The sequence below is a fragment of the Heloderma suspectum genome, chromosome 5 (assembly GCF_057233095.1).
Source record: "Heloderma suspectum isolate Gila_16-S chromosome 5, 16-S_ref, whole genome shotgun sequence".
NCBI classification, from domain to species: Eukaryota; Metazoa; Chordata; class Lepidosauria; order Squamata; family Helodermatidae; genus Heloderma; species Heloderma suspectum.
This window is the reverse complement of record NC_139462.1, coordinates 41,753,368-41,769,431: the sequence shown is the minus strand read 5'-3', so window position 1 is coordinate 41,769,431 and position 16,064 is coordinate 41,753,368. Positions and strand designations below refer to the sequence as shown.

The window sequence follows — 16,064 nt, the reverse complement described above, 5'->3', positions numbered from 1 at the left end:
TGGAGCTACCTAGCCGTGGCAGCTGCCAAAGGAGCACTCTTCACCTTTCACATCAGAAGCCTTTGCCACCGGAGCCGCCAGGAAACAGTTCTTCAAGGTGCCTGGAAATCCTTGAAGTACCAGCTCCCAAAGGAGACAGCTCTTCTGGGAGGGTGAGGAGACAGGCCTTGGTGGAGGCCTCTGCAGGCTGGGTTGGAAGGCCTCATGGGCCTAATTCTATCCAGAAATATCCCACCCCTTCTTTAGGGTCTGGGTCACTAGATCATGGCCTACATTTGGCTAAATTATATTTCAATGAATGTTGGAATACTTTTGCTACTGTAGGCTCTTTTATTTCAATAATTAATTTTGAGGCCAAAGCCATGGACTCTCTTATTCATGAGAAAATCCAGCAGGGCTTCCTCTTGAGCCTTCCTCATCCTCTTGAGCAAGTTTTTTTTAGAATGTCAGCCCCTCCTTCTGATGAGAAGGTAATTGTGTATGAGAGTACTCTTTACATACATAGTTAAAGTGTAATGAAAGCAAGACTCCAAAGTGCCCAAGTTGCAACTTCAAAATAGAACAACAAATGGGCAGTTATTGTGAGGCAGCCATGTTTCCTGGGGATTTGGAGGCACTTAGCTTTATGGCTTATACCCAAGGAAACCAATTATCCCCCACTGATAACATACTCTAGAGTGTAATTATTCTTTATACAGGTATACACAGTTGCAAAAAATATTTTTAGTAGGCTGAGTTGTTTCGTAGTGTGCTGATATTTTAAAATGTGAACTGTCACAGTTGAAAGTCTTGTATAAGTAAAAGGGGCTCACCACATGAACTTAATGTATATATAAAAGTAGCTCCTAGTGCTTTGTATTAAGAAGAAAAACATGTGCTCTCTACGTTCCAGATTGTCCAAATCCAGATTATTATTTTTTTACATATAAAGCCATTCCAGTTCAGGAAAATCTCTGATACCTAATGGCCCCTGTGCCTATACTTAGTTGGTAAAATTTCATCCTATTTCCTACTACTTCTACAACAATTTAACATTTGTTTTGCACCAAAGGTGTGTTGGGTGCTTTACAATTCAGTCTGGGGATAAGAAGCAGGCAGTGCAATACTGATTTATTCATTTTTAATCCAGAAGGAAGGAATAACCTATTTTTCAAATGTTTAAACTTTTAAGCTTAATGAAATGTACTTTTTGGAGCACATTGTCCTAGGTACACAGTGCTTTCAAAACTATAATGGTATTAATGTTTCTAATTTTGTGGTGATTTTTTAAAAATCGTCAGGTAGTTCAATTTATATGGCAAAGAAATATATAAACTCCTTAAAATGCCCTTGACTGGGAATTGGGGTAATTCATTATTCTTAAAAAGTAATTTAACAATATTATTTGTATGTGTTGTGCCATATTTAACACTGTGCATACACATTCTGAATTCATAATAGTTGGTTGAATCTTACATTGTGCTTTCTAAAATACCAGAGATACGAGCATTTTTCAAATATTATTACTGTGTATAATGAGCATGAAAATGTTGGGGGGAGGGGCATGGCAGTGCGTGGTTCTGTCCTTGAACTATAAATATTCACTGTAAGGTCTGAATGGGCCCCCATGTACCCATGGATTTGAGTATCTCTGTGCATTTTAAGAAGCTTATTTCTTGGTCATATTAAAGCAGGGTTCCTGAACACATGGCAAAAGCCCTCTGTGCATACAGCAATATGCACGAGGTGTGGGGGGTCTTTTCAGCTCTTACAGAACTGTCACTTCAGGCACAGGTGAACTCAGTGGCCCAGAGCACTTTTTACCAGCTTAGGCTGGTATACCAACTATGCCCTTATCTGGACAGAGATAGCCTAGCTACAGTTATCCATGCTCTGATAACTTCCCGTCTGGATTACTGCAGTGCATTATACGTGGGGCTGCCTTTGAAAACGGTCCGGAAACATCAGCTGGTCCAAAATATGGCTGCAAGATTGTTAACAGGGACTGGCCTGCGAGCTTATAGTACGCCAGTACTTCTTCAGCTGCACTGGCTGCCAGTCCATTTCCGGGCCCGATTCAAAGTGCTGCTATTAACATTTAAAGCCCTCAACGGCTTGGAGCCAGGCTATCTGAAGGATCGCCTCCTCCCATATTTGCGTGCCCGGACCTTAAGATCATCGTCAGCGGCCTTTCTGCACGAGCCCCTGCAAAAGAAAGTGAAGCGGATGGCTACTAGGAGGAGGGCTTTTTCTGCTGTGGCACCCCGGCTCTGGAATGAGCTCCCTAGTGAGGTTCATCTGGCACCTACATTGTATTCCTTTCGGCGTCAATTGAAGACCTTTTTATTTTCCCAGGTATTTTAGCATTTTAGGTTTCTAAATTTTTGGCTTTGTTGTTTTAAATCTGTATTTTAAACTCCTGCACTGCTGCTAGGTTTTATTGTGGTTGTATTGTTATATTGTGGTTTTAATGTTCTATATATTTTAAATTGTTTTATTGTGTGCTGTTTGGTTTTAATTTTTATGAACTGCCCAGAGAGCTTTGGCTATTGGGCGGTATAGAAATGAAAATAAATAAATAAATAACAATGAACATATGTAAGTCAGGTGAAGAGGCTTCTGCCATGGTGCCACCCACCCCCATGTGTCTTTATTGTATGTTGGAATAATGTCTGACAAGCCTTGGATCTCTTTTAAAAATGTGGTGTTATATTGGCTGTTCCTGAGCCATCTGGTTTTTGAGAGACGGAGCTTAGGAACAAGTTATGTATTTTCGTTAGAAGTTCATGTTCTTTAAGAACTCTTAGGTAGATACCATCTGGACCAGGTGTTTGGCTAATTTTTAATTTGTCAGTAAGGCCCAGAATGTAATCTCTTGTCACCACTATTTGTCTCTGTTCTTCAGACTCCCTTCCTGAAAAAAAATCATGAATCTGCCCTCCATCTTCCACACTGAAGACGAAAACAAAGAATTCATTCAGCTCTGCAGTCTCTTTATCCTCCTTTGGCAAAACTTTAACTCCCTTGTCCAACAATCCAACCGCCTTGCTAGCCAGTTTTCTGCTTCTGACATATTTCTTCATGTATAGGATTGTGCCTTTAAAGACTTTTTAAAATTGTTGGTCTTAGTATTTTTAGTGATAATGCTCCTCAAATTCTTGTTATGCCGTCTTTGTTATCTGTTTGCAGGACAATATTCATATTGTTATGCTCCTGCACCCCACGTCTGAGAGGTGAGGAGTTTCAAGTACTTCAGTACTTTACTCAGACTCCAGTTTCCTTGAGAAGGAGGACACTGGAGACTTGTGGCATTTCTTTCATAAAAGGTTTATTTACACTGTGCTCAAGATGAGGGTCTACAACATTACCAGTACAAGAGATCCCTGCTCCCGCTCAGCTGTATAGGGATTTACTGCAGAGAGCCCAAATCAGCTTTCTCCTCCAACTTAGATCCACTCCCAGCCAGCCTGAATACTACACTACAGGCCTTACTCGGTTCCTCCGCTTGGCCTAGTAGAACAGAGGTTACTAGTTCAAGAATTGCAGGGCATTTCTAAGTGAGGCTTTTATCCCGCTTCTACTTCCAGATTCTTTGCGAGATTAAAATCATCTCTGTTACACATACATTTCTCTTTCTCTGTTTGTCTGTATGATTCATTATATAACCACCAGATGGCACTGTGGTATAGTGGAATTGTGCAATTACATGGGGCTTTATAATGCATTTTCTAAATAATAGTAGACTTTCATCGTTAGGGAAAAAAAAGCCCTGTTAATGGTAGTAAAGGAGAGGCCCTGAAGGATGACGACATGGTATAAAGGATATAAAGGACCCACAAACTACCGTGAGTGAGCAATCATGAGTGCACAATAAAAGCCTCATGTAAAAAGGCTCACAGAGTTAGGGAGAATACTCATTCTCTTTGTAAGCAGAGGCACTGAGTTGTAAGGGACACCTGGAAGATAATTTAGACTTGACCCAAACACGTAACAATGTTTTTAATCAGTATGGTTGCTGCCTGGAAGCAGGAAACTGCCAATAGCATAAGGGGAAAGTAGCTTCAGAGAATATAGAGTTCTGTGAATGGCAGTCAGCTTTATACTACTGCCAGACACCCTTATCATAATTTGGGGTGACTTTCATCCCTGCAGATTTGGATTCCCCAAGAAACCTATGTTCCTTCAAAAAAAATTTCATGGAATTAGAATCCTGTTAAACATACAAAACAGTCTGTAATCTGTCAGTACTAAATTCCTTGCCCAGTAGAACAGTTATATGCTTGCTCTTTTAATTCACACTAATTTGTCATGAAATTTAATATTCTGACTTGGTTTGGAGTCAATCTGAATTTAATAATCTCTGAAAGAAAAATGTTACGAACTCCTAGGTACCAATAGAAATTCCATAAATAACTTTGTCAGCTCTTTGGGTATTTTTAATTAACCTTTATTGAAATTGGATACTTTCTAGTGTCAAGATGTAATACAGTAAAGCTACGTTGTTATTTTCTATTTCATTCACTAATATGTTTGCTTCATCATTATATTTTATCTGATCCTTTTATTAACAAAAGTCAATAAAAGCATGTTAATGTATAACATAATTTATTAATTTGCAAAGGGTATGCTGGAAAAGAGATCTGTTTTACCATAACAAAATTATTTTCCATGTTATGGCCATGACCCAGTACTCCACACATACAATATTAGTTTTCTGACAGGCTTTGATATTCTGGCAGAAACATATTTCTGGTTAATGGAAGTAGGGAAGGAACTGTGCTAGCAGTGTCCAGTCTAAAATTATGGATGGTCTAAAATTTTAATATTGTTTCTCATTATGTCCCGATTCAACCCAATCTTTAAAAGATTTTGCAGGATTTGGTGAACTGCATGTTGGCATGTTGGCGCAATAAGTCACTTTGAGACTGCTTTTTGCAGTGGAAGCAACACGTACATTTTATTTATAACAACAGCAATAATAACATGACTGGTCAGTATTTGAAAAAGGCAGCTTGTGGAGGTGTCACATCACCCCTTTATACAAATAGTAAGGTAACTGCATCTCTTTTGTTCTGGCTTTAGGGTCTGTGATGAACTCGAAAGGCACCTTGAAAGTCATAGGTTAGACCAGACTTTCTTCATACGTAGAGTAGATCATTGGGACCTAAATTGGTCATTACTAACTTGGGTCCCATTGATTTCAATGGGTCTACTCTCAGTATGACCAGATCTGGATCAAACCCCATTTCTGGGGATTAATTGGTGGCGTTGCTCCCTGGTAGTGCAACTTCCTTTACTAAACACCACTGTACTGTATCGGGGGAAGAACAAATCACCAGTACAATTGCACAAGTGGAGGTTTCTATGCTTGCAATAAACCTGGGATTATCTCCTGCAGCCCATATAAGACTCAAACTGTAATACGATGCTAGAATGCTTGCTGCTGCTGCTCCTTTGTGTTCCAACAAGGTCAATGATTATTAGGAACATCATGTTAGTCCTTTGGTTAAGGAGGAATTCACTTATAGGGTACAAAATCTCCTTACTGTACTGCTTTAAACCAACCTGACGGCAACATTAATCTGTTTTTTTCCCTGTCTTTAATTTTAAAAAGACAAAAAAAGGGAGAATATGTAATTAGATTTGTACCCTATGATGAATTATCCTGGTTTTTTAGCTCAGCGTGTTTTTTTTAACCCACTGTCCATTGCATGGCTATTTAAAACAAAGTCAACTTGGCATACTATTATAAATAAGATCTTGAAGTTTATTATAATCCCATAAAATGCACAAGGGCTCCTTTTACTACAAAAACCATATGACCATCAGTCTCAGTGATCGTTAAGCCAAAGCAGAACTGTATTACACGTATTTTTAAAATTACCCATCAGATACAGCCCAAGGTTGATAGTAGAATACAGTTTTCTTTGTTTGACTGTATTTATTATTGAGGAAGTGTGTTTTAGAAATGTTAATAGCAGCCACATGGGGCAGGAGGGAATTCAGACCTGGACTCGAGCCTGGGGGGAGACTTAAAACTTTCCCATTTAATGACTACCCTGTTGTATATCCCCAACATATGGAATTCAAAGATATGCTACCTCTGAACGTAGAGGGTTCATTTAGCAATATGTAGATTTACTTAATTTTACGGATTGGCTTGGGTTTGGAATTGTCTGCCATGGATTTGCTTATTGTCTTTTCGACTAAAGACTCACTGCCTCTGAATTTTCCATCTGCAAAATGAATAAATGTTTTCTAGAATATCTTCTAAGTTTAATTTCTAAAGTGTAATAATTTCCAATAACATGCTGCATGTAAGTGTGTTATACAAGTGACCTGTTGTGTAGTTGTAGACTGGTCTCACCATTTTGAGCTGTTGTACTTGTTACACAGTTAGTGTTGCATATTCTGCATGAATTTGCCTAAACGTTGTTTTTCAAGCTATCTAAGACATCCTATGGCAGTAAATTCCATAACTGAATTATGAAGTGTGTGAAATAATGCTTCCATTTGTATGTTCTGAACCTAATGCCAATTAATTTTATCAGGTGACACCCCCCCCCCCAGTCCTACTATTATGAGAAGGAGTAGAAAAATCTTGATGTGCTTTCTGCATACCATTTATACCTTTATAAACCTCTACAGCTGGCCATTGTGATTAACTGATCACAGTGGAGGGAAAGTCATCAGAAAGGAAAGTGTGAGAAACCCAGTGTACAATGATCTTTTTGTTATCCTTTCCTCTTTTTCTAACTGAACACGTACCAATAGTCCCACAACATGGAAAATTCCCATATAAGCATATTATCTGGACCACTGAGATGGTAAAAATACCTGCATTGTAGCTGGCTTACTCACTGTATTGCAAGGCTCCTGCACTGCATGCATATTTGGCTATGTGTGTGTTATGGATCAGGTTGTCAAGAAACCATAATGGTTGTCTTACTGGGTCAGAGTGATGATCAAAGTTTTTGTTATCGAACAGCAAGCTCATGAGGCAGCTCCCACTTCTATTCAAATGTTCTTGTATTGACTTCAAAGTAAAAGGTGTTGTCATTTAAACAGAAGTAGATTTTGCAAATTAAAATGTGTGCATGATGTTTGATGAGACTTGACAAGGCATTTGACAGATTAATTACTTATTTCTAAGTTCAGATCAATTGTCCGGGTGTATGAAATGAGATCTGGGCTGAGGCTTGATTTGAAAAATGGAAAAGAGCAGCACTGTAAATTATCCTCTTCTGCTAACGAAAGCTACCACTTACTGATGATGGTATCCTAATATGAAGCCAAATCTATTGAGTACAATGTTCATTCCTTTCTTGATAGAATAAAGTGCTTCTGATGTATTCACAGTGAAGGCTGTGAAAGATAGTATGCATTTGTTTCTCTCCCGGGTGTTTTGGTTGTTAAGCTAATAGTTAAACTGTATTCTATTTGCTACCCAGCATTTGTTGACACTTGAAACATGTTATGTGCGGATTCCCATTTAATGGATTTTGTAAAAATATTTTTCCTAATGTATCTGTTATCCAGTACCACTGAAGTTCTGTTGAAGCTGCAGAACTTGAAGCTGCAGTCTGTCCTACAAAGGTTAATGTTTCCAGAGGATATTTGAATAAATTAGATGTTAGTCAGTAGCATTTACGAGTTATGTTTTAGTTATTGCAAATAACTAATATAGTTGGGTGATAGCTGTGTTGCCAACTGAGGATACAATCCAACATGAGACGTACTTATACTACTTGAAATGAATGGGTCTTAAGTTATTCATAAATCCCTAACTTAAGTCCCATTCATTTCAGTGGGTCTACTCTAAGTAGGATGTATGTTGGATTTTATCCTGTAGGTGTACCTATTAGATGGTGTGATTCCTGTATAACAAGAGAAAGGCTGCCATCCTATAAAAGCAAAAACAAAACAAAGTTCTATTTTTTAAAGGATATTTTTAAGGGAGATAATTATGCAAAAAAAAAAAAGTGGGGGTAGACTCTAAAGAGAAATTAGAAAGAAAAATTTAATCTCATTATTTTTTCTTTTAACAGTGAGACTTCATGACAGCATATCAGAAGAAGGATTTCATTACTTAGTCTTTGATTTGTAAGTATATCTGCTATATACATGCCATACCAAACCCAATTTCCAAAGGATGAGATGTGGGAATGGGGGAGCTCACAAAGCCTGTGTGCATTTTGTCATATGAAACATTTGTCTTATGAAAAGGAGGTAAGAAGTGGTTGTGAATAAATAAATTCTATGTAGTTGCATATTAAGATCCACTGTAGCTGAACATCTGAGTTGATGGTCCATATGTTACCTCAATTCAAATCTTTCCCCAGCCATAGTTTCGCTGTGTGGCCTTGAGCAAGACACATTTTTTTCTGCCAAAACTGCCTTAATATAAAATGGAGATATCCATAAACTTTCTTATAGCGATTTTCTGTGAATGGAGAGAAGGATTGTAAAGCATTCTATATTAGAAAAAATACACACAGAAGTACCATAGGGATTGCAGATAGTACTGCTGCCTTGCCAATAGTTATACTAATAGGGCAGACACCTGATCATTTTCTCATTTGAACATTGAAAATTTGGTTAAGTTGTTTGCTGGAGTTGCCCTGTGCAAGGCACTAACCGGGTTTGCCTGATCTCTTTGGCTCCTTGTGGCTTCCTGAAAATTCAAGCTGCAACTGTGGCTAGTCATGTCGTCGGAACCCAGCAGGGGTGGATGTTGCTAGGGTTAAACAACCCTTAAATAACCCTAAAACAGGCCTGGGATCTGCGAGGGTTGTTTAACGCTCACACAACCCACCCCTCTTGGCTTGAATATTCAAAATGGCCACTGGCACATACCGCAGCCAACGGTGGCTTAAATTAGCCGTGATGGGCTGCTTGATCATTACCTGAAAACCCTGGTTTCAGGTCCTGATTAAAACTGGAACCCTAGTTCAGATTAACCGATGTTTATAGCCAACAAGGGAAGGGGGTTTTCACACTAGAGCTTCACAAACACTCCCATGTTTAGCTTAAAAATGTTTTTTTGGGGGGTGGGGATTGTGAGCGCTCCCTTTTGACTGTTCAGAAGAGCTGGAGGGATTAGGATCGGAACCACAGGGCTAGCTCTGCCCTCACTAGTTTTTAATCTGGTAGATCGTTTATTCTTTCACTTCTCTTTCTTAAACAGTTGGAGGCATTGACCTCAGCAACTTTTCTCTAAAATGTTACTGATGAAAATACTATTGTGAATATTGTGTCATTTTTAGAAAAGCCGAGCAACATACTTGATAAACTGTGTATACAATCTCCTCTCATGCAGGCATGCCCCTGTACACTTGAAGGGATCATCATGGTGTTCAACAGAGCCCTCTTTTCTCCCCTACTCTATTAACCCTATGGACAGTATCCAATATTGCCGCTGCACTCCCACTGTTTCTGTTGTGCTAGCGGGACCCATCACCAGCACAGCACTTCCTAAAACAACTTTGGAAACAAGCAGATAAGCTACTTTCTGGAATGGGACAGGTCAGCAGAGCGTCCTTCTGCAAGCTCCACTGACCTTCCCCGTTACAGAAACTAGTGTTTTGGCTCATTTTGATTTACTTCAGGATCCACTAGCTTCCTGTTGTGCTAGCAATGTTGGATACTGCCTTATGTCTATCCCTCTGCATACATGGCTGCACCTCATGGGAATGGATCATGCCATATATATTGATCACACCCCAAAATCTGTCAGTCTCGCATTTCAAGCAGAATATATTTTTGATGATTAGAAAAGAAAAAAATCTTTCATAAAGCAGCACTTATGGGGTAAGAACTTCGAAAATGTAAGGGGTCTTAGCCCCAAATTTGCCCAAAGGGCTAACTTCTGTGCAGCGTGCTCAAACATGTGGTGGCGACCAAACTTCAGACATTCCTGGATGATGCTGAGACTGAGTTCAGACGAAACAAGAAACTATGGTCTGTGGGTTCGGATCACTTCCTGGTTTGTAGTTTGACATTGAACCTCAGTTTCCAGGTTCATTTGTAATGAGAAACTGGTTTAACAAACCCAGGACATTTCATTTGTGAGCAAACAAGGGCAAAGGTGAAGGGAGGAGAGAGTATGTAGGCATTAAGGCTGTTCTTGGCCTAATAAACCATGCTTTATTAGACTGAAATCATTACATCTGAGATGGGCCATAATGTGTTCTTAATTATTATGTGTTTTTAAGTTAACTGCCTTGATAAGAGACTGGATAAGAATACTTTAAATAAACAGATCCCAATGTGCAGCAGCACTACAAAACAATTCAATGAGAAATGTGGGGAAATGTTATTGCTCCATTACAGCTTAATGATCTAAATTTGGAGAATGTTCCGAAAGGCATAAGAACTGCCAGTAAAGATGAGAAGACAGTACTAAAATATTTTGTCTAGCAAAACTGTATTTGTGAGAGATTTACGTAATAGCATATTATCCACTGAAACATCATACTGTTATGGGAAGAGAGAGGTCACTGGATGTAAAAAAAATGTTGCTACAGTTGAGTCATAAGGCTGCTGTTTTACCCAATTATATCCAACATTGAAAGCTATTTTTGTAAAGAATTGGGCTTTTGCTTGTCAAGCACATTTCTTGTGATGAAAACACCATTGAGCAAAATCTAAAGGTCATGGATGTGGGTTTTTAATTGCCTTTAACATTATCTCAGTTTAAATCTCCCAGGACAACACATATTTTGAATTTTAAAGAACAGCAAATAAAAATCTGTGTTTTAAAAATTACCAGCTTAGTAAAACAGACTTTTTCGTCTCTAGAGAATTCTGGTGCTTTATTGGACTTCTGGTTAAGAAAACTATTTTCACAATGAAATGTGAGGGAAGAGGGAAAAGTGACACTTCTTGGTATGTGTGAAGGTTTTTATATAACTTTCACTGCAAAATCATTTAAAAAAATTATAGTGACTTGGAGGAAATGGAAAGTCAGCCAAAGTAGGATTTTTACTCAAATTTCAGTCAGATATGAATCTATTCAAGGTAAGAGATTGATTTGTTTCTTCAAAGTATAAGATCTCTTTCAGTGGAAAATATGGCCACTTTACCCTCTCCAGTGGGATAATCAGAAACAGAAAAAAACGATAGCATGAAGATTGAGAAGCTGCAGGACCTGAGAAATTTTTGTTTTGTGTGAAACATTTTTACACCACTCTTCAGTCAAAAATACTCCCAGAGTGGCTTGCATATTATACATAGAAGACAAGACAGTCTCTCCTGCAGCTTTACAAGGCGCAACACAGACGGAAAATGGGAAGAGGAGAAAAGAAGAAAACAAGCAAACTCAGGCACCAGTTCTTAAAGCTCACATTATTTCTTACAGTGACTAGCTGGAATGAAAACAGTTCAGGGAGATGAGGAGCCAAATTAAGCTGGTCTCTCAGCTGAGCCAATAGAGTGGCCCTGCTTCCCATTTCTTCCTCCATTGGAGCCTTGTATTGGCCCCAGGAGCGCAGCCAAGTAATTTGTAGTGTTAGAGGGGCCTAGAGATCCATAATGCTTGCTTAAGTTCATTATTGGTACAATTCCCTTGCTAGTAAGCCTCTGAGCATGTGCAGATGATTCAAAGGGCCAATAACAGCCTTCTCAGTGCATTCCTTACTAATGAGTAGAAAGCCTTATCAGGCCGTGCCTGAGAAGTGAAACTTGTTTACAGGTGGCTGTGCTTGAGAACTAAACACTTCTAGCCTATGCTGGGAATGAACGCTAGGGGTGCTTGCTAGTGTTGTGCTGCCTCATTGCTGACATGTATTGTATAAAACCCATTTGACCCAATGGCTCATGGTTCAGAGAAGCTGTCTGATCCAACCATTGGGTATGTCTGTGTGCTGTAAGTTACCCAATAAAGTACTCCTTGTAAGTAAACCTTTGAGTCTGATTTATCACTCTCTTGTCACCTCTAACCTAAGAGTTCGAAGCCTACAGCCAGGGCAACACAAGCCTGTATGCGTGTAATGTGCATGCGCAATAAATGCACATTTACCACTGTGGGTATCCAGTACCCTGAAGATATATGCATCAGCAGCTGAGTTTGGCTGAAGCTCCCTCACCGCATGAAACTGCACTTGTCACTGCATAATATGTGACGCAACCTTGTGATTCAATGTTTACAAAACTTGGGCAACTCTTCTTAAGAACACACAAATATATTTATCATTTAATTCTGCCTGACGATACAAATTCTTTATGTCATTAATAGAGTCACTGGAGGTGAATTATTTGAGGATATCGTTGCAAGAGAATACTACAGCGAAGCAGATGCAAGGTAAGTGCTGGGTTTTAATGCTTTTAATTCATAATAGTTTCTACCTTTAAAAAACCCTTGCTTATTTAACTTTTAATATGATATTTAGCACCAGAATACAGTGACGATTCTTGGATTGTAATTTTCAGTCAGTGCTAATTCAAACTTGGAAAATGGTCTTAGTTTGACATACAAGGGTTTTGTTTGGCAAGCCTATTTTAAGATATTTCTCTCAACAATAAATTTTTCATAAGGATTTTACCAGATGATCGTTTTATTCTGCAAATAAATGCACCATTATTATTCTGTTGTGGGGATTGAAGTATCTTTCCCTAGTCTAGTTCTGTGAAAATAACACTCTACCAGCATTTAATATGATTATATATTTTGTTGCTGGGAAGGTGTGGTTCTCTTTTCTCCTCACCAACTCCAATCCTATTGCAGTTTGGAGTCCCATGAAAATTGCAGCAAAAAGCAATCCATGCACATGAACATCCATGCCCACACCATTTACAGAACTTTTATAAAAATGGTTTTATGTTATATTTAAAAGGTTGAGTGATGGGGGGGGGGCATTTCAGTGTGGTGATGATCTCACATGGGGGCCACAATGTTTGTAAGCTGCTTGTTACATGCATGAGCCTGATCATGTGGCAAGTCTCTGAACCAGGACTGCCCATTCTTGATGGTCACTTCTTAGCCATTTTTCAGCGGACACCAGAAAGGGACAGGGAGTAACATCTGAACCAACTTTTAGTCTCAATGGATTGTGCCAGCCCGAAATCATGGAGCAAGCCAGCCCTGAAGAAGACATTACTGATGGCTCCCAATCCCCTAGCTAGTTTTAGTAGCCTAAATCCTAGACTCCCATCAGCTTCTTCTCCCATGGGATCTCAAGATGGGTGAGAAAACAGATTGATTTCTGGAGTTGGGCTCTCTGTTGCACCAAGAGAAATCACTTTCTTCTTCCTCTCCACCCACTACTGTGCAGCACAGAAGGGGAAGGGTAGCTTTTGTGGCTAGGCTCCCTACAGATCTCGACTGCATTCTACCTCCACTTCCTGTCAAAGACTATGTATGTAAGGAGAGGCCCCTTCACATTCCAACGACTTTTAAAGATTCCGTGATCTTTGCTGGCATTGAAAACTCTGGTCACAATCCAGAGAACTGTATGTCCAGTTATGTGCATCTAATAGGGCATTTTCACTTCTTCCCCCCAAATATGTGTTCTTGTCATTTCCCATCACAGTTTGATTTTTAAATTCTCACTGAGTTTACAAACAGAGTTGCTTGTTGCGGGGTGTTGGGGGTTACAGCCAAAGCATGAAATGGCTCAATAGTTCTTGACCACCGTCTAAAATACTTCTCTTCATTAGCATGAGGTCTTTGACATTCTCACCATTACTTTCAGATGGAGAACTGAGCTCATGTGGCTTTCTTCTTTGCCTGTAAATATGATAAGAATGTCAGAGAAAGTTTTCAGTCTTATGGGCCTGTAGACACTGGGAAAATGTTCAGATATGGATGTGTAAAACAAGAAACTGTATTTGATTTTTCTTTGCACCCAGGGGTGTCCTGTGAGGAGAGTTCTACTCATGGGAACTCTGGATCCAACCCAATCTAATTTGAGGGCTTACTTTAAAAAAAAAAATGTCTGCTAATCAAATAGCTGTTTTTTATTCAATTTTAGAAATTAGTGAATTGTACTGATTTCCCCCCCAAAAAAATCTAAAAATCTATTTGAGAGTCAGGAATAATTTCTGTTCCCTTTTTGTTCTTGTTTTGTTTGTTCTTCTCCCTTTCTGTTCCTCTAGTACACATGTTGACTTTGTATACATGTGTATTTATATTCTTAGCTATCTTGGGCTTAATGTAGGTTCAGTGGATAATGTACATTAAAAACTGCCATTGTGCTATTCATTGGATATCATGGAATATGTGCACATATTAGGAAGATGACCATAAAACTGTGTTTATTGTCCAGTCAGTACACATAACTTTCAAGTCACATTAGACAGTGTAAGTATTGCACACATTGACCTGTGAACGTGCATAGTCTTCAAGTGGAGAATATGCCTACCAAGCAGGCTGTGTGAGGGCCACGTGTTCTGCATATTTACCAGGCAATGTGCAAAATCCCCTGTTTGTGGCTATATGTTTGTGCACAGTCTCTATAACATTTGGTAAATGTGCGCAATGACCAGTTTTTATGCATGTTCTCCAACCAGTTCACACTGACAACATTTATATTCACAAAGAATACAAAAACAACACCAAAATAATTTACCAGCATTTTCTCTTGTCTACGATTTTTTATTTTTCCTAATACTTTAACAAAACTTGTTGCCACTGAATGAACAGAAAATACTACACAAAGGATTATGTCTAAAGAATGTCACATGTTATGTGTTAAATGTCATTTCTTTTTGGTAGATCTTTAAATAGCTTTCTGTATATATACAGCATTGCTGTGTTCTGGGTCAGTGTGTAATTAAAATGTGTCCAATAACGTGATTTGATTATTTTTATTTATTACAATTTTAAGTTGTTTCATTTGATTTTTGCATTAATGTGATTATGTGCCTTTAAAATGTTTTTCCCTTCCATTCTGCCCTTGTATCTTTGCAGTCATTGTATACAGCAGATTCTAGAAAGTGTTAATCATTGTCACCTAAATGGCATAGTTCACAGAGACCTGAAGGTCAGTATCTGGTGCCCATAGGTTGGCTAAGAAGTTTCTTTTTTTTCCTGGCTTGAGGTTTAAGGGTGGGTTGGCTGAGAAGTTCCCTTGGCTATCCCTCCTCAACCTTAATATGACAAATGGATAATGCATGATGCTGCTTTCCAGTTTGCAAGTGTCACAGGTTTAACATACATCACAGTAAAGGATGAACACTGCTGTGAAACAGTGACTTTCTGGGATTTTTACCACTTACCCCAAGTAGTGTGGTATGACTGATATCTCCATATATTTTGGAAGGAGGTTGCATTTAATCATGCACCTTGCACCAGCAACTTAACTTTGGCTGTGATGTATGTCAGCCTGCAGGTTTAAAACACCACTTCTGTTCAGAGACTATGGGTTATAGTAGCAGAACAACTGATCGTGCATTCCTCTGCTGGAGTAGGACGAACCCTCAGGCAAAAGTGAGCAAATAATTGCTTCGCTAAATGAAACAATGAAGAGTGAATAATTTATCTGATATGCATTACTACTTAAAAGTAATTTTACCTTCAGGGATGCTGGTTCAAAAGAGCCCTCACAGTGAACGAGGAAGAGGAGGAGGAACAAACAGCACCAGATATTTAACCCAAGCTTATAAATAGCTTTATTAGGCCTGATCTTTTCTCATTATCTATGTGTCAGTATATAAAACATGTGCCCAGGAATAGGACTTTTATGTTAAAGTGGAGTCCACACTAGCCTTTCTTCTCCCTTCTCTTAATACCACACAAATCAAAGTGGGCTAAATGAAGGCCTTCATAGTGGCACACTCATGATGTCTGAGGCAGTAGCTACTCTAGCCGAGGAATGTGGGTACGTTTATGGAGGTTGTGCATCACAATCTCAGTTGTTTTCTAGTTTTGCACTTTAACCCAGTCCCACTGAGGGTATACAGACAGTGAGTGTACAGCTTGGAACTAACACACGCCCCCTGGTGTTTGCATGCAGTCATTGCATTCAGCAGATCCTGGAGGCTGTGCTACACTGCCATCAGATGGGCGTAGTCCATCGGGACTTGAAGGTGAGTAATGCTTTTGGGAAAGAAAACTACACTACACAATCTCGAAGCACTGCTTAGCT

At 39.1% G+C, this 16,064-nt stretch overlaps 1 protein-coding gene across 9 annotated transcripts in view; it reads left to right on the top strand.

Moving 5' to 3' along the window:
• Nucleotides 1-16,064, top strand: part of CAMK2D (calcium/calmodulin dependent protein kinase II delta) — a 201,286-nt gene that overhangs the window by 105,513 nt on the left and 79,709 nt on the right. For 7 of the 9 annotated variants that reach the window (XM_084855888.1, XM_084855890.1, XM_084855885.1 and 4 more), the window contains 3 exons: nucleotides 8,028-8,082; nucleotides 12,215-12,280; nucleotides 14,888-14,960. In XM_084855888.1, coding sequence (XP_084712014.1) covers nucleotides 8,028-8,082; nucleotides 12,215-12,280; nucleotides 14,888-14,960 — 194 coding nt within the window. Of the gene's footprint in view, nucleotides 1-8,027; nucleotides 8,083-12,214; nucleotides 12,281-14,887; nucleotides 14,961-15,932; nucleotides 16,006-16,064 lie in introns of all 9 variants that reach the window. The other 2 variants (XM_084855894.1, XM_084855892.1) reach the window with 1 other exon arrangement.